This window comes from Curcuma longa, chromosome 11 (assembly GCF_044706935.1).
Source record: "Curcuma longa cultivar G26 ecotype Majalengka, Jawa Barat chromosome 11, ITB_CL_G26_1.1, whole genome shotgun sequence".
Classification (NCBI taxonomy): domain Eukaryota; kingdom Viridiplantae; phylum Streptophyta; class Magnoliopsida; order Zingiberales; family Zingiberaceae; genus Curcuma; species Curcuma longa.
In genome coordinates, this window is record NC_133871.1 from 25,980,308 (window position 1) to 26,002,966 (window position 22,659).

Genomic DNA, 22,659 nt, shown 5'->3' on the forward strand with positions numbered 1-22,659 from the left:
AAAAGCACGAGAACACTGTCACTTACTACTTTGAAGACAACCACTCTCAGTCTGTAAAACCTTTTTTGGGGGGTCTTCATCACGAGATAATAATGTATTTATAATACATTGGATGTGAAATAATTTTCATTAAACATGGAAGCGACTCAATTGGCAAAACATTTGCACCAACTACAATAACAAAATTGTGGCCAAAATTTATCTTTTCACTTCACAGTTACAACTTCGCAGGCAAGAGCCCTTGTGATTATATCAGAGAGTGAAGGAGAGAAAAATGAGAAGAAAAAACCTATATCAAATAATGACATACATATAGTGTAAATCATAAGGTCATTATGTGTGGTCCTATAGAGGAATGAAAGATGTCAAAGAGCGCATTCTTCACTTTGCTGGAGCTGTGTTCACAACTTATAAGGTTAACTAACGATGGGAATATGATTCGGAGGTTCCTTCTGAGTGAATCTTTCTCCAAGCTACCTAAGACTTGCAAGGACAAAACAAGCAATGAAGTCCGGGCAGCCAATTCCTCTTTCTTATTGGCATTCAAAGGAACTATCCAGTGTAGCTTTGGTCTAATATCTGAAACTTCAGTTGTCAGTTTTCCTGCACAATTTAAGTATATCTGGAACATGTTTTGACAGGTTGTCACTACTTGCGATTCTATTTTCAGCTCATTGGACAGAAATCGATCTTCAATGAGTAAAGTGTGCAAGACTTTCAGCAAATTCTGATGAGACTCGTTCTCGAAATGAACAACTGGTGGACCAGGAATTTCCAACAGGGAGCATGCTTTCTGAAACTTCAGCTGCATAGCAGTTTGGCCACGCACTTCACTTGAATGGGATGCAATGGTTGTAAGTATTTCTAATAGGATGCTAACATGTACTGCAGAGAGCCACTTTCGGTTAACCTCATAAAGCTTCATTACAACCTATCCACAGAAAAATAAATAAATAAGTGAGCAAATATCTGTCATCAGTGGTGAAACTGAAAGGTAAAGCATGAGAAAAGAAATTTGACTAATATATACACAAATCAAGCTTGGTAAATGCGAGTATTTATTTGAATAGAGGTTTTTACTAATTACTTATGGGAGTAATGCATTCTTAAACATCCCCCAGATTGAGACCCAAAATATGGAATTACCTTTAGACTACAGAAGATGCATGATTTTTTGACTGCACTTACAAGCAAGTTAGAACTCTCCAGCTATCACAAGATGGGAAAATACACTTTTCATGCTTTTTTGCTGCCTTTATTTGCCTCTTCCTTTTAGAGTCACCTTATCTAAAAAGCTAAACCTTGATTGCTGATACTTTGTAATATGTTTTCTGATGTATGGATCATCCTTCTTTTGCTTTATTACTACAGAAATTTATAGTTGTAGCATTGTAGACCTCAACATGCACTAGTTGCAGTACTCTTCTTGCCACACCAATTGTTTGACAGATATTAGGATCATCTCAGGCATCACCTCATTCTTACTATTAGTTGAAGCATGATTTTTTTTCTTGTCACCATTACAGTGCATGTTTGATTGGATCATCTTTATATTTGCTGAGTTGCTATACCAGTGTACTTAAGTTTCTCTTGATATATACCTTGCCATTCCATGTATAATGTAGAGTAGTTCCATCAGCTCATGAGATGATTTGGATAGACTAACTGGGTTTAAAGTTGTGAGAATAAACATGCAAAATAACCATTTATATTGGAAGCAGCCAGATGATTCGTGAACATAGTAAACAGATTGAACTTATTTGGCACTCCATTAGAATTGTTGTTATATCCATGAAGATTAACACAATATACACAAATTTTAATGCATAAATGTTCATACATTCATACCTTTGCCCAGCCATTTTACATGCCAAGACAAGAAGTTTAAAAATTTGGTCTTTTAACTTTAGGGGAGTGTTGAAATGAATGGCCTAGTTCCATCTTACCTTTGAGACTAGATATTGTTCTACCTTATATCTATATATTGCATTTTCATTGCTAAGATTAATAACACAACATCTCTTTGTAATTAACTATATATATAATAGCAATGTGAATGTTGTATTCGTATATTTACTTTAACCTAGAAAATCTTATGTTTCAACATTGATGTAAATGTAGCTTAACATTAACAAAATTGTCAAGACATTTTCCCATAGATTGCGAAATATGATTTAATAATTTCTGATAAACTATGAACATATTTTTCGTAATCGAAATTCCACAATTAATTTTAAAGAATAAATCAAATACAATGTGTAAAGTACATAAAGTAGCAGATCCTGTACTCTACTGCTGCAAAAATGTTGAGTTCAAGTGAAGTATTATTTATATGTCTAGTTGATGCAACATGAAACTGTGAAACTGTTGGAAGGTTCTCAAGTTTTAATGTGAGTGATACAGGTTTTCGATTCTTTATTTTCATGCTTCTTGAAGTGAAACTATACGCCATCTGTTTTTAGTTATTTCATTTTGGAACGTAGTGAAGGGATCTACCAAGTTTTTTTTATTTGCAGTATATTCACTTGATCAAAAAATCCACTGAAGACGAAAAGTCAACAAGCATATTGTCGCAAGAAGAAAAAAAACTTTACCTGTACAATATGGAGTTGAACGCTTATGTAGTTCTTCATTCTTACAATTGCATAAGGTGTTGTTTCCATCCTAGCCTTCTCTTCATCATCTTCAATGGCTTCATAATCTGAGTATTTTTCCATATCAGAGTTTCTATTGGGAATTTCAATGTCTTGCATGATTTTTGTAATGCTAGAAAAAATAGGCAGCGTTGAAACAGTTGAGTTTTTCAAGGTTATCAAAGTATCTTTCCATTCTTCTTCCGATAGCTTACTTCCTAGGTGACCAGTCAAATGCAGTAAAGCAGCCATCCCTGTGTTAGCATATTGCTTGTAGGGACTGATCAAATAACTTGCAACAATAACCACAACATTCGTAAGTTGTGAACGGATTACATCAAAATATCTGACAAATAGATCAATTAAGCATTTTGCTGCCAATGTATCAGTTTCAGATTTCCATGAATTATCTTGAAGATACTGAGAGTCATGCAGCAGAACTTCATGAACAGTTATTTCCTGTGTGTTGTTAAACATGGTGCAAATTACGGACTTAATGATATTTATCCAGAAGGTGGGCGAGAATAGATGACCATGGTCCTTCAGAATGTCAAAAAGTACTTCCAAAGCACCTTTTCTGATAGTTGGCCGAGTATCGGACGTCAACATGGACAAACCTGAACACGTCTCATGTAACTTAGAAAAGACTACATCCTAATTGTACCAATAAAGAAAACATGAAAAGGGATCACAAAAAGAGTACCATCTAGTAGAGGAAGCCAAAAGAAGGTTTGGTCATCTTTCTCGGACAAATTTTCATCAGAAGCGTCTCCATTCCCTAAATGACCTTCAGTGCTCTTGTCGTAGCAGACAAAGCCTCCTTCTGCAAGTTTAACAGCACAGTATCGGATAAATGCAATAGCATTGAGGCTTACATCGTTGTTGAATCTGCTATTTGTGAATGCAATCAGGCACTTAACACAGTCTGTGAATGTCGTGGTCTCTGTCTCAGTTATGTAAGAGAAATAATCTCTTACTATTTTCTCCATTGTCTCAAAAGCTAACAGTACAATACTCTTACGTTCATCAGTAGCAGCGACAGTGAAAACCTAGAATATGACAGAATCTTTAATATCAGATGTACTTCAGTATGTTTGCAAAATCCTAATCCAATATTTCACCATGAAGGCAGCTATCACTTAAGTGCTCCTTGAGAGAATGGGTGGTAAAATAAAGCAAATTAAAAGGTAGCAAAAAATAATAAGAAAAATCCAAGCATACCATGAAAACACTTTTCCAGCCAGATTTTACATGATTAACACGACTCATAACCATCTGTGAAATACATCGAACAATTAGCTCACGAATTTCAGAAGAACTACTATTCTGCATAACAACCAGGAAAGGTCTCAAGAATTCGTTCTGGAAATTATAATTAGCAAGCTCCTCTCTCTCCAAAAATTTCATAGCCAATTGCCGCAATGAATCCATTACAAAGATTGCAACTGAAAGATTTTCTGACAACCCGACTGAAACAAAATATTCAGAAAGAACATGCCAGATGCAGGACCAAACCAACCGAATACGATTCATATTGTAATGCCTGTAAGAGTAAAAAATTGTCGTAAGGTCAGACTTGAATGTTCAGTTATCTAGTTGAAGAAAGCAAGATACGTCCAGAGAAAATTTCTTAGACCCACTTTAAGTAAAATATCTTACGCTATTTCAACTATTTTAGTGAGGCAGAAAACACGAGGATCTGTGGGAGATTGCAACTCTGTCATAGAAACCTTGCACAAAGCCTGCACAAAAGCTACAATCGCTTCACCATTCAATCTTTCGCTATGAGTAAATACGTGGTTTAGCTCAAAACTACCAATCTGGTCCAACAGATTTAAATTGGAAATGAAGCTTTTAATCTGATCTGGAGTAACCAAAGCTGAAGCCTTAATTCCTACAGATGCGCTGTCATAAGTACCCCCTCGAACAGCAGCCATCACTGCTGGATTTTGAAGAGCATTTCCTTTCTTCTTCACAGATACTGACTTTGTTTTAGGTGATCTTTTTTCTTCTGCTTCTGTTAGCAGCGCTGTAAATAATGAAGCATCAGGTGGTGCACCCTCTCCAAGCAGATGTAAATGCTCAGCCCGTGAAAGACATGTAATTATATGCTCCCAAGACTCTTGCAGATAATTGCCGTCTTCAATGGCTATTGATATTATAGCCTATTGACAGAGAAATAGCTTCTAAACTATTATCGTTAATATAATCAAGACTTTAACTGATATTACCATAGCACACAGAGGATGGATTACAGGAAGATTCAAAACGTATAACCATACTGTTCAGATCTAAAGCTGAGTTATGGTTCTGATATTACTTACTAAGTGCAGTCAAACACTATCGTCCTTGTGCTAAATAATGTTAAGAAAAGGCATCAAGGAAAACAAGGTTTAAAGTGCATGCAAGTAACATACAGTTCGACCACTGCATAATGCATATAAGGTAGCTCTGCATATATGTGAGCGATATTAGGTTCATATATTTGTACCAAAATAACATCAATTATAATGACAATAAGGTAAAACATCATGTGTCCAAAAAATATAGAATAGAATATATGACTATGCATCTACAGTAGAATATACTTACAATCTGAAGTGCTCAATATAAACAAAATTACATGTATCACTTAATGATTAAATTAATCATCCTAAACAATCCACAATGTTGGCCCTTTTGCTTATGAATCTAATCAAATACATATAACGCAAAATTATAACAAGTGGGGTTTAATTCCATATAAAAGAAATTTTTCATGTTGACCTAAGCAATAGAAAGAAAATGCTTCTTGTTTGTCTATTCAGCAAAATGATTTAATCAAATCAATATTAACTTTGTTATGACATGGGCTTTAAAAAACTAGAACTGGTTTCGTTAGCATAGTCCTTCTGCAGCATAAGTGGATGCAATGTGAAACATCCTTGCATAAGCCATGGGGCTGCATAAGCAACTAACATGGAGGGTTTTTAGAACAATGATAAATACAGCCAAAATATGGAAAATTGGAATATATATATTAAAAAAATACCAAAGGAAGAAGAATCAATCCACACCAAATGCTCCCTAACTAGAATATTACCATCAGACAGCTATATCCTTCAAATCAACATGATCTTTATGAGGTTAGATTATCAACTTTATTCAAAGAAAATGTCAAACTGAGGCATGTTAAGAAAATATTAATATAACATAAGATACAAATAGTACTTAAGAACTTTGATCTGCTTTTCAGCTAAATCATTGTGTTCCATCTCCATGAAGCCTAATCTGTTCAAGTTTCAAAAGTAGTTGACAAACATCAACCAATAGAAAGCACGTTTGATGAATGATTTGGCAAGTATAGTTTAGCAACAAAAGACAAGGACATGTACGTATGTATTAGAAAGATCAAGCCCGGGCCTAAAAGAAATTCAACATAGCTGCATCACTTGATGTTGTAGATGTATCAGCGCATTCAAAAATCAGCTTCTCCATTTAAAATTTTCAACTCAGTTGCTAAAAGAGAATCCAGGAAGTTTTTGGTTTCCAAGACTGTATAAAGCACTAACAAACCATTAACCTTCTGGTTACTCTGATATTAAACCTCAATAGTTGAGGTATGAGTCAGATTAGACAGAGTTATAGAGGACAATATAAAGGGAATCCATAGAAACACCACTATATGATACAACATGCTACCATCTCTCACTATAACATATGAGCTCTGCCAAATTTCTAAAAGAAAAAAAGATATAGTTCCAATATTAAGATAGCTAAAGTGTTCACCTTAACAGCGTCAACATTTTTCTGTTTCATATCTGCAGCACAGTGAAGGTATGTAAACTTGGCTACAGATGTAACAAAAGCATCTCTCTGTGTCTGCATACGCATCACTGAGGTGACATGCACAGCATATCGGAAGCCCTGCAAACCTTGTGTTGTGGCAGATTTGTCATCACTTTGGTCAAGTGTCACACTGAAAGCAGCCATCATGGGAGCCCAGCAAACCTCCATCATAAATCTTAAAATTGCTACATCCGTGACAGCATAGAACATAGACCTAATCACCAATAAAATAAAGATAATATGAAAACAGAAGAATGCATGCGTGTATGTAAAGCCTAAATATTTGAATATCTTTCTCACTCTGATTTCCCACTCTTTGCTTTAAATTGCTCTTGGATGTGTCTAATGAGCAAATCATTTGCACCTAATGCCTTCTCTTCTGCTTGCTGCCAATGGACCAAATCGAAAATGTTGTCAAATCCCAAAAGCTTATTGATGCTGCTTGGCTGTTTATTTGATGTAGCAGAAAAATCAGCACTAATTTTTATTTCATTTTTCACAATTTGGTCATACAGGGAACCCAAGTAATCCTCTGATAAATCCTTGCCATCATCTATTCCTCGATTGTTGCGAATAAACTCAGCTTTTGACATCTGCAGAGATAATGAGATTAAACATTTCAGTCAGTTGCATTTACCTTATACCAAAGGCCATCAATAACACACCTTATCTTTGACCATGTTATTGTGTGCATCGGTGTTCAACATAATCACAGAATAAGCAAGAACATATGCAGTATCTGCACTGGCAAAAGAACTTGGGTTACATTTACAGTAACGTTCTGCAAACTTTTCCATTATGCGGTCAATTTTCTGAGCTTCTCCAGGCAATCTGAAGCCTCTTAAGAAGAACCTAATGGCTTCACCGAAATTCATACCCTCAAAATTCATGGTATCAACATAAGCATGCATTACTCGCAAACAAAACTCATCCCTATCACCCAAATAGTCTCCAATCATAGTTGCACTTAATCCCGAAGCATTTTTCAGAAAGGAAGCCACTTCTTCTGGAGATGCACCTATTTTTTTGGTTTTGATTAGAAACTCAATACCTTTCAAAGGTTTTTTATTGAACAGTGCAACCCCTTTCTGCAAAGATAAATAAAAGTGATTAATGTCATTCATAGTTCACTAGTCAAGGGATAAAAAAAAAATTAAAAATGGCATGCATCCTTATATAAAAATAAGAAACACTTCACCTGAAACTCCAATTTATAGGCCCTACGCTGTTCCAGCATAGCAGTATCATATAGCTCATGATTTGCATCTGAAGTCAGATCATACTCAAGCACACCTGCTTCTTCACCAATCAAAGCAGCAAGGATATCTGCAGAAGGTTGATTGTCAAGACTCTGAGGAGCAAAATCACCAATTCTTAGCTGCTGGTCCATCCATATACTCATTGACTTTATGACACCAGTTAGGCACTTTACTGACTCATTTCGCAATGTGGTATCCTGTGCTGCAGATAGTGATGTCACTGATCCAGCAGGAACACCTAGAGCTGTCTTTAGAAGCCCATTAACAAGCCTGCAATAATCTGATGGAATTAAAAGTGAATTATGAGAAAAAAGTAACACCATGATGTCACTCACAAGTCAGTCCACTTATGTTGCTAGCTAAAGAAACAGATTTAGGATCACTTGTTAAAACAACAACACTTTTTAAATGATACATTAGATTTATGATCTACCTTTCAAATATATTTGGTGCATTCACATCACAGTCATAATTCACAAAAATATCTATGATAATTTGTGGGTCGCAGCAGATCTTTTCCAATAAGTTGATAACAATCACTTTCTGCAAAAAGCTAGGCTGGAGAATATTTTCAAGTATTCGCAGGACAAGCATAGGAAAGAAGATTCCAACTTCCTCCTTCAGCGCAGGTCTAAATTTTGACATTAAGGCCAAGAAAATAGTACAAAGAAGCTGGTAAACACTCATTGCTGATAGTGCACTGTTCTTCAACAACGATAAGCAAAGGTATTGTTTGATTGCTCCAAGAAACCTGCATAAAACAAGAATCAAGAGCTTTAAATAGTGAATATTTCAGCCTGTCTTGCCTATATAATCAATGAAACATGGGCAATAACAAATTATTTGGGAGAAACAAGATCCTCATGAACATTGTTTTAGAAAATCTCCACAAAGGATGCTTATGCTGCTGCAGAGGCTTATGCAGAGAAGGACAACATTACATTTTCTATAACCACTTGAGAATTATGTTGGTTGTCTCTAAATCGATCACTAGTTTGTTCAAGTCAAAGTTATGTCCAAGTTAATATTGATTAGATTTGTAGTAAGAATATCAAAAGTAGGCAACCGACAGAAAGCAAGAAATACACAACTTATAAAAAAAATTCTAGATGGTAAAAAACCACGGGCAGGACAGAAGAATTCACTATATCAAAATTGGTACAAGAGGAAAGTTGCGGCTTGCATCACATATCTACAACACCCTAATTACATAACCACAATTCCTCTACTACCACCACAGTTCCCAACAAATTTTGCACCATATACATTGCACTACAAGCTTTTCATTCCAGGTCAAACAGAATTTGGATCATAAACTCTAATAAGATCAAACTAAATTTGCCAGATTAACAAATAAGAAGTATAGTCCATCTGTTGCATAGATTAATATGTAAATTTTTGTTTATATGGATTGAACTGGTTGGTTAACATGCATTATTATGTGCTCTGTATTATATATACTGCTAGATTGAATTCATATGGCAAAGAAGTTATATAGAATAAAGAATTGCCTAGGGCAATTAATTTTATAGTTAAATTATGAGTAAAATTTGTTTATATTGATTGCTGGATTTGATTAATTGGTTAATTATAGATTCAAACTGTGGCATATGATGTCATTATCATAATAAGCTGAGTGATGATTATGTTTTCTAAGGAATCTTATTATGCATGCGCAGTTTGAAGCTCTTTTAATAAACACAAATGTCTTGCTTATTGTTGAAAGTTAGAAACTTAAATGTTATTTATATGTTGTTATGGTAGGTGTAAAGGTGTGACATATGAGTTAATAAAAATTCAAATTGCATTTCAGCAAGTCTAAGTATATTATATTTTCCAAATGATTATTGTCTATAGATCTGCATAGTACGCACACATATCACATATGTACAATGTGGTAACTTCACCCGTGCTCCCTTACTCGCATATGCTTTCAAAATTCTTGGTGACATGAAAAATAAGGATGATAGTTCTTGTTGAAGGAAGGAGAAAAGTGAGAACAAAAAAGTCAATGCAAGGACTTACAAATATCAAGATTCCAAGAAAAAATGTGACTTCCCTTACTCCATACGGATCAAATCCAAAAGGATATAAACATTCATAATGAACACTCACGTCAATTATCACTACTTATGTTTCCTTTATCATTTATCAAATATCATGCAAACATTGAAACTTTTGACTTCACATAAATTATAAAGAAAATCAACTTGCATCAAAGACATGCACCAGCAAAACTCTTGGAGCACTTGCTGGTTCTTATATGACCAGTAAAAAATAGTATTGGTTCTAGCTCACCCTATGTAGGTCATTGATTACTATTGAAACCTGAAAAATAATCTGAGGTTAACTTTTGAAACGAATTAAATATAATTTTTATATCTTCAACATTTTTTCCATCACTTTAATGGTGACTAAACAAGAATTGCATTTTGATTAATGCTCTCAGCTATTTCAGTGGATTCCAAACATGGCTATGAAAATAAAAAACTGTTTAGTATGGAACATAACGCAGTTAGCTTAGAGGTTTTGAAGTCACTTTTAATATTACCATCTCTTGGCAATAATCCAATATTTGGTTATGGTCAAGTAACTGCTACAAATCTGGCCCATATCAGAATGCCGTGTAGTTGAACAAACAACCAATAAAGCAGGCTTGAGCTTTGATAATATGGCATGTAGCACTTTAGCATCAACTTGAGTATAAGAAGCGGAAAGTTGAGGCAAAGAACAGATGAGAACACTTGCCTCTCATTTGCCCGCCAAAGAGGCCCGACAGTTTCTATTGCTATCTTCAGAAGCTCCAACGCCAGTACCTTTCCCCTCAACAAGAGAGGGTCCTCAGGGTTATCTTGTGTTGCGAACTTCATAGAGAGCTTGCACAAGTTCTTGAACAGAAACAAACCATTCTCTCTGATCTTGCTCAAACCGCCACCATTTATAGCCGCCTCCCCGTTAGCTGATTCTAGCTGCCTGGAACCCTCCTCCTTGTACGACTTTGAAGGCAGAGGGTCCGCGTCACTTCCTCCCATTGCCTCATTGATAAAATTTTGTGCAGCCTGTACCAGACTCGAATCACTCAAGTTCCTATCCGACAGATCAATCATGTCAACAATGGAGACGATCCGAATTCTGACATCCATGGCATCGGCCTCCGCCCTAGTATAGTTAATGACGACGATCTGAGCCAGGACCAGCTTGGCACACAACTGATTGAAGCCGCTGTGGCTGCCAAGGTACACGTTGTAGCAGCTCCTCACAATCAGGGCCAAACATTCGTCTCGGACCAGCACGAAGTGCGAGCGGACAGAAGCAATAAGGACCCTGAGCATGGCGAGCTCGATGGCCTCGTCGCCGGTCCCTCCGCAACGGCATACGGAAGCGAGGAGGCGGGACGCGGCCGAGCGTGGCGACCCGCCATCGGCGTCGGCCTGAAGGTGGATGTCTCCGCGGAAGAGGCCGTGGGAGAAAAGCTTCTGAGCGCACTCAAAAGCGGGCTCGGCGACCTTGAAACGAGCGGAGTCGACGGCGAGGACGATGGGGTGGAGCACAAAGTTGGCATCGTCGGGAGGGATGCCGAGGAGCGGAGAAGGGTCCGGGGAGTCAGAGAGGGAGTCAAGGCGGTCGAGGGCGGACTTGCAGGCGGCGACGAGGTCCGAGTGCTTGCGCCAGGAGGCGTTCCGGATGATCTTGTCGAGGGCAGGTCCGAGGACGCGGCCGGCGCGGGAGCTGCCGCCGAGCGGTTGGAAGGACGCCATGCCGCACCGATCAGGCGAGAGGAGACATCGAGGCAAAGGAGAAGCAGAGGGTCGATTGGCAGATCGGTCGGATCGGGAAGGGAGGAGAGAGGAGGCGACGAGCACGGCGATCGCACGGGGAGGAAATGTGGGAAGGAGAATGATTCTCAGTAGCAGGGAAAGGAATATTCCTGATCTTCCTCTTCCTCTTCGCCCATATTCATCGCGTCGCGGGCGTCTCCTCCTCCTCAATGCGATTGACGGAGGAGAAGAAAGGCATGTTCGTCACGTGCGACACGCTCACAAATCACGACGGATCGATCAGGCTCCCGAAGAATTTGAAATCAGCGTCATTTTTCAAAAATCCTCTGACATTTTTACAATATTTCAAAAATGCACCTTAAATTTCATAACTTATTAACTGTATAATTATGTAGATATTATAATTATGCGAGGTGTTATTTGAGTTAATTAAGTTTCCTTGTTGCTTTAATCAAATTATTGTTTTTCCCTTCTCCTCATTTATATTCTCTTCTATTTAGAGTTTATTTTTCTTCTCTTTTACTTCATTCATGTAAAGTTCTCTTCGGATTTTCTAAAGCACAACTAAATTTGTATATTTTCATAATTTTATTGAAACAATAGAATATAAATGTGTGCACGTATTGAATTTTAATAATTTTATTGAAACAATACATTTCACAGCAACTGCTCTACATGAGATCAGATTTAAAACCATACACTTCAACTACAACAAATGACTGAAAATATTTATAAGAAATTTGGAATATATAAACAATATATGTATCCCTTGAAGGACACCAATGGAGGAAGAAAATCATCCCAAAAGAATTCCTCAGGAGGATCCTTTGCAGCAGGTGAAAACACAGTCATCCAGGAAGTTGGCAAGTTGAGTATTGTAAAGGGCTGGATTGTTTCTGAAGTGATCGACATGAGGCGATGACAAGAAATCGCATGCCCTGACCTCTAGGCCAGCTCTCCTTTGCCGTTCTACGAAGGACTCGACCGACTTTGCGGGAATGACTTGGTCGGCCGAGCTGTATATGTACAATTGGGGGCACTTTGGTTGCTCTGAAGTTAGTATATCCAAGACATCAGACAGTCTCCTGCAAGAATTTCCACAAGACAGATTTCAGTTATTAACTGTTGTGGGGGGGAACAATAACAGTTTGATGAATCTGAGTGAGATTCCTGCCTGTTGATGGTAGGCGAGTTCAAGACGACTTTGAAGAACTTCTCCAAGATGACTAACAAGGCACTCTCGATGATAGCCGGTTCGGGACTGGTAGTAAGATTACTAGACTCCATGATGTTTAACCCTGAAACAGTTGGCCTTGTATTGCTCCTTGTTGCAACACTTTGCTTTTTGAAAAGAGCAGCAGAAAAACCTGATGCCCAAACCTGCACAACATATGAAAGTTGGACTTGAGTTTAGCTATCGAATTTTGCAATCTAGTAATATCGAAACTGCAAGAATAACAGCTTCATAACAATTCCCTTCTACTTTTGGCTCCCTATACCATTGTTTCTTCTCCTCTCTGTTCATATGTTTCTAGCTCTTCTTTCAATAATGTGGGCCTATTTCATTCTAGTCAAAACGATCAAATAAGCAAACCATTAGCTATTGTTCTTCTCGAAAAGGCAGAAGAAGAAGAGGAAAAAGATTTAGGTAAGTTGATAATCTGATCTGATACACTTTCTCTCATTCAAAGAAACACCCATAAGTGAAGCATCAGCTTGAAGAACACAAGACACTATTGGATCATAAATGTCGAATATGAAACTAGAAATGGGTTTAAATCCAATGTGCAGTTCAATCAAAATGATTTTCTTTTACCCGAGGATCAGGAGCCGCAACAGGAGCAGAGTCCACAATGCAACCTTTGATCTTTCCAATTACAGAAGAATCCTGCTCCCTAAACTTCTCAAGTAAAACTCCATATCTGTCGAGAAATGGAAATGTTAACCTGAACTGCCCAAGAACACAGGGAAGGAGGAAAAAAGGGGTGAAAGATAGGCAAGAAAGAAAACTCACGTCAACCATCCTGTGTTACTAAAAGTGTGGAAAACCAACTTCTTTCCCTTCTCTTCTGATACCCAATCCACCAAATGAATGGCCAATGCTTCAACATCCCTTTCGACCTTCCCACCGACCTTGTAGCTGATCACATCAGCCATGGGGAATGTAAAAGTCACAACATGGAACCCCCTGGAGGTGTACCAATCTGCATATCTCCTTAGATGCTTCTGTCTTGCTCCGAGCCACCCGAGCAATACCACAACTGTCTGAGACTTGGCAATGGAGCACTGGTCCATCCAGCTGATCCCGTAAGCATTGGGGTGAGGCAAATGCCACCGATACAACACATCGGATTGCGAAGATGCAATGGCTGGCGGCAATTCGACATGTTTCTGAGGGCTACTCAGCTTGGCATACTGATAAGGAGCAAAGAGGGCAGCCGGGGAGGGAATGGGGAAAGGGGAAGATGCAAAGGTTGATTCAGGCACATTAGATGAGGGCTTGTACTTGTTCAAAGCCAAGAATGAGCCAGGGAAAGGTGCGGCAGCAGCAGAAGCAACAGAGTAAAGCTTATTGGATTGGAAGGGAGAGGATACATGCTCAGTGAGGGCAGACGAGACTGCTGTGACAGCGACTACGGCTACGGCGGAGAGGGGCCGGTGCAGAAGACCGGAGAAGGAAGCCATTGGAACTGATCAATGAAGAAGGATTGCTCAACTTTTGGGCGTTGAAGGTATCAAAAAAAGAAGGTCTTTGAAGGATGAGGACGCAGCCACCGACTCAGCTACCTGTTGGAATTGAATTAAACACGATGAACATGGACAGGAAGCGAAGTCAAACTGGAGAAAAATACGAAGAGAATAATTAATGTTTGGTCATACGATTCATGGAGGTTGAATCGATCGAACAGGGTGTTGTTACCATGTAAAAAATTAGGCTTTTAATCCAAGAAAAAGAAAGAAAATGCGATTCTTACCGAGAAATAGGAGGTTTTGGGAAAGAAGAAGAGACGAAAAGAGAAAGGGCTGGCTGTCAAAGAAGCTGTCAAAATTCTTTGACAGCCAAGCCCTAAATTTTGTCGACGACAACTCAAAAATCAAGTTGGCTTCTCGTTCTTCCCCTTTCTGGACTCCTCTCGATTCGACCTGCAAAGAAACCATCTCAAATTAAGGCAATAACAAAAGAAAAGCTCTAGATACAAAGCATCGGAGATTCGAAGACGATTAACCTTTAATGAAGCTTCGATCGACGAAAGAGAAATGTCAGATTGCTACAAATTGGAAGAAAAAAAAGAATCACGTTTCGTATCATCAAAACCATTGCATTCCCAAAAAAACTGAATCCTTCAAAGGAGAAAAACGATCAAAACAAGACGCAGAAAATCGCATTGCGCACCGAAATCACATGCTCCCTAAATATCCAAAACTTTTGAAGGATGATTGAAGGAAAAAAATCGAACTTTTGATGAGAGAAAAGAACCTTGCTTTGGGTCGATGGAACAGAAGAACAGGAAGTGGGACGGCGTATGAACAGGAAGTGGGGGCTCGATTTGCGGAAGAAGGCGAGATGAGAGGCGCAAAGCGACGACAAAGAGAGGGCGTTGCGTCTCCGCGAACGTGGTTTCGCTGAAGGAATCTCGAATCCTTCTCCTTCGCCCAACACCTTCACCACCTCCGCGATCTCCACCATACAAAACCAGCACGTCGCCTGTTCTATTTTTTCGCTTTATTTATTTCCTTTAATTATTAGTACTCGGTTTTAGATCCCTCGCATGCTGTATTTCGATTTAAAAAATTACAAGCATCGAACAAAAAAAATTCTAGCGAATCAAAATCTACCAAGATCGTCCTCGAATCGCGGAGCGGCGGCGGTGACGGCGCTGACGCGGCGCCAGCGTAGGCAAAACTGTCATAGCCGTTCGATGTTAATCAGACGGACGCAGAGAAAATTTAAATTGGAGCGACGGGATGACGGCGAACGACGGGGCCTGGATCTCGGTTCGATCTTAATCGAACGGCTGAAATAGCAATTAATTAGCTCATCCTTTTAATTAGTTATTTGCCCAGCAAACTTATTCATTCACACTCATAAATAACTATGAAATTTAACATTTGTTATCGAACAATAAAACTAGCATTTTTATAAACAATTATGAAATTTAACAGTCTATTATTCCGCTGTTTAGATCGCAGTTTATGCTAAACAAGTCTAAATCTGCACCAGAGAAAGGATTATGATGATCCATGAGGATATTTCATAAGAACATTATCAACAGTCAAGCAGATGGTTGATGCTGAAATGAGCTCTGTTGCTTGTCAAATACTTGATGGTGCCTCCCTTGTTATTATTTTCGTATGCGAAACTCTTCCATGTGTCGGTGAGCAAGCAAACAGAACGATGTGTTTCGCCCGTATGAACTGCTTTAGTACTCACATGTGAAAAACTGAGAAAAAGACATTTAACCTAATAGACAGCAATCTCAGGACCAATTTGGAGGATCTTGATGGAAATACCATCAACATTTTATAGAACAACAGAAGAGAATGCTGGTTGATCTTCATATTCAAAGTGAACACATTGGGTGTGATTCACAGTTCTAGAACACTGCACTGCACTCAGCTGCTTACTGCAGAGCATATGATGAGTACAGTAAGCAGGAAAAGCATGTCTGACAAAAAAACAACTCCAGCAGACCAACCATTATCAATCATATCGTTTGGTGCCATTTTCTTTCAACTTTTCTACTTGAAGCACAATGTAAATTATGCTACAGACATGCACAGTCATGATCAAACAAGTAAGCTCATGTCATTAGCACAGCAGACAAACTACATGCACAGTAGAGCACTATCAGAACACAAAGACTTCATCAATAAGCAGGGCTATATCAAACACTAAGCTAGCAGTAAAACCAGAAGGAAAAAAAAACATTCTTCTACCAGATCATGTCATTTGGCAGTTGAATCAGCTACAACAAACCAAGAACAAGTCCAGCATTCCAGGAAGAACCTGTAGAACCAAAAGGAGGAAGACACATAAAACTATCATGTGCTTGCTAGACCAAGAAGATTAATTGTCACTGAGCGATGTTGATTCTGTCTGCTTAAAGTAGCATAATCTCTAGCGGCAGAAAAAGGTAAAGGAGCACAGTGATTACCTGAGAAGTTGGACCTTTTGTCTCCTTCCGCCATTAGAAGTTTTCTCTGAGAGGGTTTTGAAGAGCTATGAAGAAGATAAAGATAAAGTTTATGTTTTTATTTATTCGTCGATTGATCTCCTAGGCCGTCACCGGCCATTAAGAAGCCGGATCTGTTCGTGGTTCTTCTTGATGAAATCATCGATTCGCCGGTTGAATTCGTCGGTCGCCGACGGCGAGGAAGCCGCCTCTGGTTGCCTTGCTTCGTGGCGTGGCGTCTTCCCCATGATCGCCTCGTTCGCTATCGCCGTCGCCTCGTAACCCTCTTCCACCCTTTTGACGCTGCTCTTGGACTCCTCTTCGACGCCCCTTTTGCAGATGACCGCATCGGACTCCGTTGTGAGGCAAGACGCATCCGATGAAGATATCTCAATGGGATCCGACGCAGCAACAGCCGCCGCCGAGGATGGAGTCGTCTCGAGGGGCGAGATGTCCGGTGAGGGTTTCACATAAATCTCAGCGACAGGAGGAGATCCCAAAAATTTAGACTTTTTAGGGTTCCCGAAGTCCACTATCCTCGACTCCGCCGCCCAATGCTCTCGTGGTTGCTGCTTCTGGTCGGAGAGCTTCCAGATGACAAAAATGATGAGATGGACGGCGACGAAGAGATAAGGCGGGGCGAGCCAGGAACGGAGGGCAGCCCGGTAGCCAGGGAAAGCAACGGCCAGAGCCTCGGCGGCGGCGGGAACAGCCACTCTGGTAGCGGCGCCGACGGAGAGAATGCAGAGGAATAAAAATCCCAACTTTGATGCCCCAATCAGGGTCTCGTATCCCCTGGTCCGGGAACTCGATCCCGGATTCGCCATTTCCGGCGAAAACTCACCTTCACCAGAAACAACGAAACCGACGAACCCCAACTATCAAGATCCAGAAAAAGAAACCAACAATTGTATACCAAATCTAAGGCATCGCCATTGGTGCAATAAATCGAAAATTAGTTACCGCTTTTGGCAATTCTCATGCTCAAAGCGAAAGAGAGACAGAGAGAGGAGGGGAGAGAAAGCGGTCGCTTGAATTCGAAGCAGCGTTCGTTTATTTATCGCGAAGTGGAGGAGAGAGAAGGGATCAAAACTTTAAAATTTAAAGGGTGAAATGATTGAAAATTTAAAAAATTATGGATGATATTTAAATAAGTGTAGACCCTTTAATTATGAGTGGTGAGATGAAATTTAATTGTTAATAAATTGGATAAATTTATTGTGAAGTAAATGATAGGAATCCTTAAGTTAAAGTTAGTAATTAGGTTATTAAATTTAAGCCTAAAGTCTTTAAAAAATATAATTGAGCTATAATAAGGAAAGAATAAGATGCTAAATTGGTAAAAAAAGAAAATTTATTGACTAAAGTGACTAAATAACTGAAAATTGAAAAGACAGATCCCAAATGCAGTTATGCCCTCACTTTACGGAGAGGAATTCAGTGTCTTCACCGAGACACGGCCCGGCAAAGAGTTCACTTTTTTAGCCTTTTTTTTACTGGACCTCACGTTGACTACGGTGGCACCAAACAGCGTGTCCAACGGGAAGAGCCTATGAACCTGTTCCGTGTCCGGGCATAGCGCACGGATGAGAATCCGATGGTTGTGGCAGATGCCGTACGCACATCCACATGTTTTTTAAAATTAAATTTAAAAATAAAATTATTTATTAACCTTAATTATAATTTAATTATAAATAGTTTATTTATATTATTAATTTATAATATTGTAAATGCATCATTTATTAACTAACACTGTAATGGCATGTGTTGACACAAGGAGCATTTTCTTTTTGGTTTTGAAAAAGAAAAATAACTAATTTCATTGTCTTTGAAATTTAAAGTTAGATGAATCATTTATAAGGTAATTATACTTCCATTAATTAGAGTATTAATCTATAGCAACGTACTGTTGAAATTTTGAATGAAAATAAGGGAAGTGGAAAGGAAGTATAATTTATTGTGAATGAGACTTGAATCCAATATTGAAAGTTTTATGGTATTATAGTTGATTTATAATGTATCATAAGTATTGAAGTTGTGAATATATGCACGGGAAAAACTCTCTCTCACACATGTGGGCCCATATGGAGGTGTAAATCTAGGATGAATTGTATTGAACTAAGTTGATTTGTATGTGAGAATGACTTACATGCGTTGAATGCTGATCGATCAAGGCAAAAATTACTCAAGCGAATCAATCTGTGTTTTACCATATGAATCCTTTTTACTAATTGCTCGATAAAGAATCCTTTTTTTGTGTAATCGATGAGTGAAACTGTAGAGTGACTGACATTTCAGTGGATGAAGGAGGCAGTAATGACCTTTGTTCAACCATTTATTGTTATTTACTACTACGAAAGATTGGAGCTTCTATACAAGGGCATAACTATGAGCTACCCGGGCTATAAACACTTGGAGAAAAAAAAAATTAAATTTACAAGCGAAAGACAGAACAATTTGAAAGAATGAAGAAAGTAGCCCGGGGTATTTCGGCATAGCCCACAGTTCGAAATTAGTCCGAGTAAATCATCCAAGATGTCTCCACCATTGCTTTTATAAGGTTAAGACCTTGGGCAAAAATACTCGTCTCTCTATCGTGCACTCACTCAGTAGTATCCATGTGATAGCGTTCGAGTATTGCTTAATTTGTCACAAATAACCAATGATTAGTTGTCTACATAGTCCTTCCCGTTGTATCCTAGGAAACTAACGTCTAAGGTAATCTCAAAGCACATCTAAAAGGGGCGAATATGTTTTAAGAAAATTATGTCAAACGCAGGCTTTAGTATCTCACTTCTTGATTAGAAATTGCTTTACCGACTCGATACTCAACACCCCACTCGAGCTTGTGTGACTTGGTAGTCATGTGTTTTTAACAACAGTTGGGTGATTTAGTCTTCGAACTCAACGCTCAACAACATTCATCAAGAGCACTCAACGTCCACTCAGGAATGCACAAGCTTCTTGACTCGACATATTGCTCGGGAGCACTCAATGTCCTGACTCCGCTCTCAATTTCCCACTCAAATTCGGGAAGCACTCGGGCTGCGCAGATTTCGCAACACTTAGGAGGACTCCACTTAGATCTAGCGACGTCTCACTCGTGCTCGAACAATTCAACAGTTTAGCCTAATGTTCTAGGTTGGTAGTTTGAGATTATCAACTCAAACTATCCTCAATATATAAAACTAAATTTAACTTCTATATAAATTAAATTCAATAAATTGGCCTCGTAATTCCAACAATACTCTCCGACAAATTGTGGAATATTTCCAGCACATACATCTCAAGAAAGCTATTTAACTAATACAATTATTAGAAATTCCTATTTAACTATTACAATTACAAAACCTTTTATCTCGATAATAATAATAAATATTCATTTTCTCAAGTGTTCCAAACACACCATAAAATTACTTCAATTTCATTACAATATTAGGGTCGACCAAGATAAGGGCCTTCTTCTTAATCTAAAACAACAGATTACACATGTTCAAAAAAAAACCTACTGAATTAAAATAAAACTCTAGGCAAATGTTCTACTACTAATAATTTACTTGTATCATATTGCACAGCCTTAACACAAAAATAAAATTTAAGCCTTAATAAACCACTACAATATTATTTCACAGTGTAATAATGATTAGCATAATTATCAATTATGACATACATATAATTAAGCAACATTTAAAGTCTCAATAATTCTTGCAATGTGATAATTCATAAAATTCAAATATATCAAGTATATAAAATAATATCTATGATTTATTCATAAATTCAACTCTAATATAAATAATATATAAATTATGACTAAATTAGAAAGTCCAGTGTTATTTTATACATAAATTTTTTTAATAATAATTAATTAAAAAAAAAACTTACCAGATGAGGCAGTGAGGCAGCCATAGTGGAAGTTAGGTAACGTACTATAACAGAGGAGCCATGAGGCAGTGAGGCACTCGCCCGTGTCTTCCTCGTTTTGATCATCCCATCCCATCCTTGATGCTTCTGTCCCTGTCCATAATCCATGATCCAACAATCAACACTTAGTTCCTGCCGACCTTCAAATCTGAAGCTTATCCAAGCAAAAGAGTAGCAGATGATGATCCTTCGGGAGGTGAGAAAGCTACCAGTCCATTCATTAGCTGTACTCCACCATCAGCACCTCCACGCAACAATGGCAGATCAAGCACTAGTGATCCAAGTAGAACATTCGTGTCTGTGTCTGTGTGTGCGCTCGCTACATTCAACTGCACGTGTATTCTCCACTTTCTTCTATAAATCGCACTCCTCCATCACTGATACTCCCAATCCAGAGCACTTCTCTGTTCATGGAGCCTCGTCTTCTTCTTCTTCTTCTGCTCTTGTTTGTTCTCGTCTTTCAGCGTCTGAAATGGTATTGCGCAAGTTAATCTCCTCAGCAAGCTACAGAAAGCTAGTTTCGATCTAGATCGACTGATGGAGCTATTCGAAGTGTTTTGCAGTTCATGGATACTGCCGCCGCTGCAGGCCGGTCGTCGCCGATCAGCAGGAGCGAGGAGCTTACTGGTGGAGTAGACTGTGGAGGGTTGTGCACCGGCGGCGGCCGGCGCAAGTGCCCTTGAACCTCGATCGACGACATATCGTGCGTTCTTTGTAGTAAAATCTGTTTAAATACATGTAAAAAGGGTCAAAAACAAAATCTGAAGAACTATGCTGAAATACGATATGATACTTCATACTTCTTTTCAATTGAATTCCATTTAACAAGGCTGACAGAAAGCAAGAAGAAGAAAAAGGAGTGAACAAAAGGAGTCATTTTACAGTTTTCTGATAATTTATTTTTCCTTTATGTGTTTACTCAGGATTCAAACATTTTAACTCAGACTTTCTGATGTGAAACTCAAATCTGATTCGATGCAAACAGGAAGCAAAAGCAAGCATATTAAGTTTTTCCAGAAAGCCGTGTGTGATAGGGATAGAAAATTACCCAATTTAGCATATAATTAATTAATAGACAGCAGGCAATTGAATACCTATATACACTGAAATTGCATCTCTGTACTGCCATCAAAATTTAATGTCATTCAGTAGATCCATCAAGTTTGTTCAAGAAGAATTCAAGCAAAAGTCCAAGAGCAAATGAACTTATTCAATTCAGTTAAAATGCTCTTCGAGCAATCAGATCCTCTGTTTCTTTTTTCAGGAAAACAAAACGAGTAAGAAGAAGAAGAAGAAGAAGAAGAAGAAGAAGAAGATGGGAAACGAAGCTGCACTTGAAAAGATTGGTCATGTTTTCCAAGGGCCTTTCTTGAACTATCAACTCCTCTAAACTTTCAGAGATCAGAACAATTGTTCACAGTTCAAGAAAGCCTGTGGAGAACATTCCCACAATCTCATGAATTCTATCATCTTCAACTTCAATTCGAAGAATTCATCCTGAAAAAGAAGAACAAAAGGTGGAAGAGAAAGAAGAAGCAGAGCAGGGGAAAAATAAGCCGAACCCGCGCCGGCTTAAATAGCCGGAGAACCCGCCGAGAACCGCGGAGTTCGTTCCCTGCACGTGCCGCAGCACTTTATTAAACTCCTCCCTCACGTGGCACGGGCCACCGAGCTCGCGACGATAATTTGGGATTAGTGATTGAGATGTCATAATTTGACGATAAGTAGATATTGCATGTCATTAGAATGGCTGTTATGGTTTAATTAAGATATCATAATCCGACGATTAAGTAGATATTGCAGTTCAATTACAATACCTGACACGATTTTGTCGAGACGTGGCCTGTCCTCCCCCACCCGGACCCACGTCGTTCTCCAATCACAGAGCAGAGTATATTTGCATGCTCACGAGCCGTGACACCGCTCGCCCAAACCGAGCGAGTTCATCGGCACCCGATGCTTAAGTCGCGACTCAAGTCGCGAGGTTCTTTCCCTTCTTATATTCGCATCTTTCTTCTAATTCAGATTTGAGCCCTAAATAATTTCTGTGCTTCTTCTTCTTCTT

The 22,659-nt window shown here is 38.7% G+C and overlaps 3 protein-coding genes and 1 pseudogene across 3 annotated transcripts; 1 reads left to right on the forward strand and 3 right to left on the reverse strand.

Moving 5' to 3' along the window:
- Nucleotides 1–130: 130 nt before the first annotated feature.
- On the reverse strand, nt 131–11,493 carry LOC141839285 (brefeldin A-inhibited guanine nucleotide-exchange protein 1-like). The gene is made up of 11 exons (XM_074726999.1): nt 10,469–11,493; nt 8,154–8,471; nt 7,660–7,990; nt 7,127–7,549; nt 6,762–7,054; nt 6,402–6,675; nt 4,293–4,798; nt 3,855–4,176; nt 3,337–3,682; nt 2,595–3,250; nt 131–931 (listed from the first exon to the last, which is right to left on the reverse strand). The coding sequence occupies exons 1-11, from the start codon at nt 11,476–11,478 to the stop codon at nt 323–325; spliced, it is 5,088 nt and encodes a 1,695-aa protein (XP_074583100.1). The 5' UTR covers nt 11,479–11,493; the 3' UTR covers nt 131–322.
- Nucleotides 11,494–12,313: 820 nt separating this feature from the next.
- Nucleotides 12,314–14,184, reverse strand: LOC141836916 (uncharacterized). Its single transcript, XM_074724387.1, has 4 exons — nt 13,514–14,184; nt 13,316–13,421; nt 12,674–12,879; nt 12,314–12,584 (listed from the first exon to the last, which is right to left on the reverse strand). Exons 1-4 carry the CDS (start codon nt 14,182–14,184, stop codon nt 12,314–12,316), a joined length of 1,254 nt encoding a protein of 417 aa, XP_074580488.1.
- Nucleotides 14,185–16,416: 2,232 nt separating this feature from the next.
- Nucleotides 16,417–17,685, reverse strand: LOC141842117 (uncharacterized). The gene is made up of 2 exons (XM_074730331.1): nt 16,656–17,685; nt 16,417–16,507 (listed from the first exon to the last, which is right to left on the reverse strand). Exon 1 carries the CDS (start codon nt 17,498–17,500, stop codon nt 16,784–16,786), a length of 717 nt encoding a protein of 238 aa, XP_074586432.1. The 5' UTR covers nt 17,501–17,685; the 3' UTR covers nt 16,417–16,507; nt 16,656–16,783.
- Nucleotides 17,686–21,004: 3,319 nt separating this feature from the next.
- On the forward strand, nt 21,005–21,407 carry LOC141837904 (uncharacterized; annotated as a pseudogene).
- Nucleotides 21,408–22,659: the final 1,252 nt, after the last annotated feature.

Excerpts from the sequence above, each read along its gene's own strand:
- LOC141839285 (XM_074726999.1), bottom strand. The coding sequence starts at position 11,478 with ATGGCGTCCTTCCAACCGCTCGGCGGCAGCTCCCGCGCCGGCCGCGTC. Across the intron at positions 4,799-6,401 it reads AAAATGTTGACGCTGTTAAG|GCTATAATATCAATAGCCAT; the intron begins GTGAACACTTTA and ends CTCTGTCAATAG. Across the intron at positions 932-2,594 it reads TTCAACTCCATATTGTACAG|GTTGTAATGAAGCTTTATGA; the intron begins GTAAAGTTTTTT and ends TTCTGTGGATAG.
- LOC141836916 (XM_074724387.1), bottom strand. The coding sequence starts at position 14,184 with ATGGCTTCCTTCTCCGGTCTTCTGCACCGGCCCCTCTCCGCCGTAGCC. Across the intron at positions 12,880-13,315 it reads TTGCGGCTCCTGATCCTCGG|GTTTGGGCATCAGGTTTTTC; the intron begins GTAAAAGAAAAT and ends TATGTTGTGCAG. Across the intron at positions 12,585-12,673 it reads AACTCGCCTACCATCAACAG|GAGACTGTCTGATGTCTTGG; the intron begins GCAGGAATCTCA and ends AAATTCTTGCAG.
- LOC141842117 (XM_074730331.1), bottom strand. The coding sequence starts at position 17,500 with ATGGCGAATCCGGGATCGAGTTCCCGGACCAGGGGATACGAGACCCTG.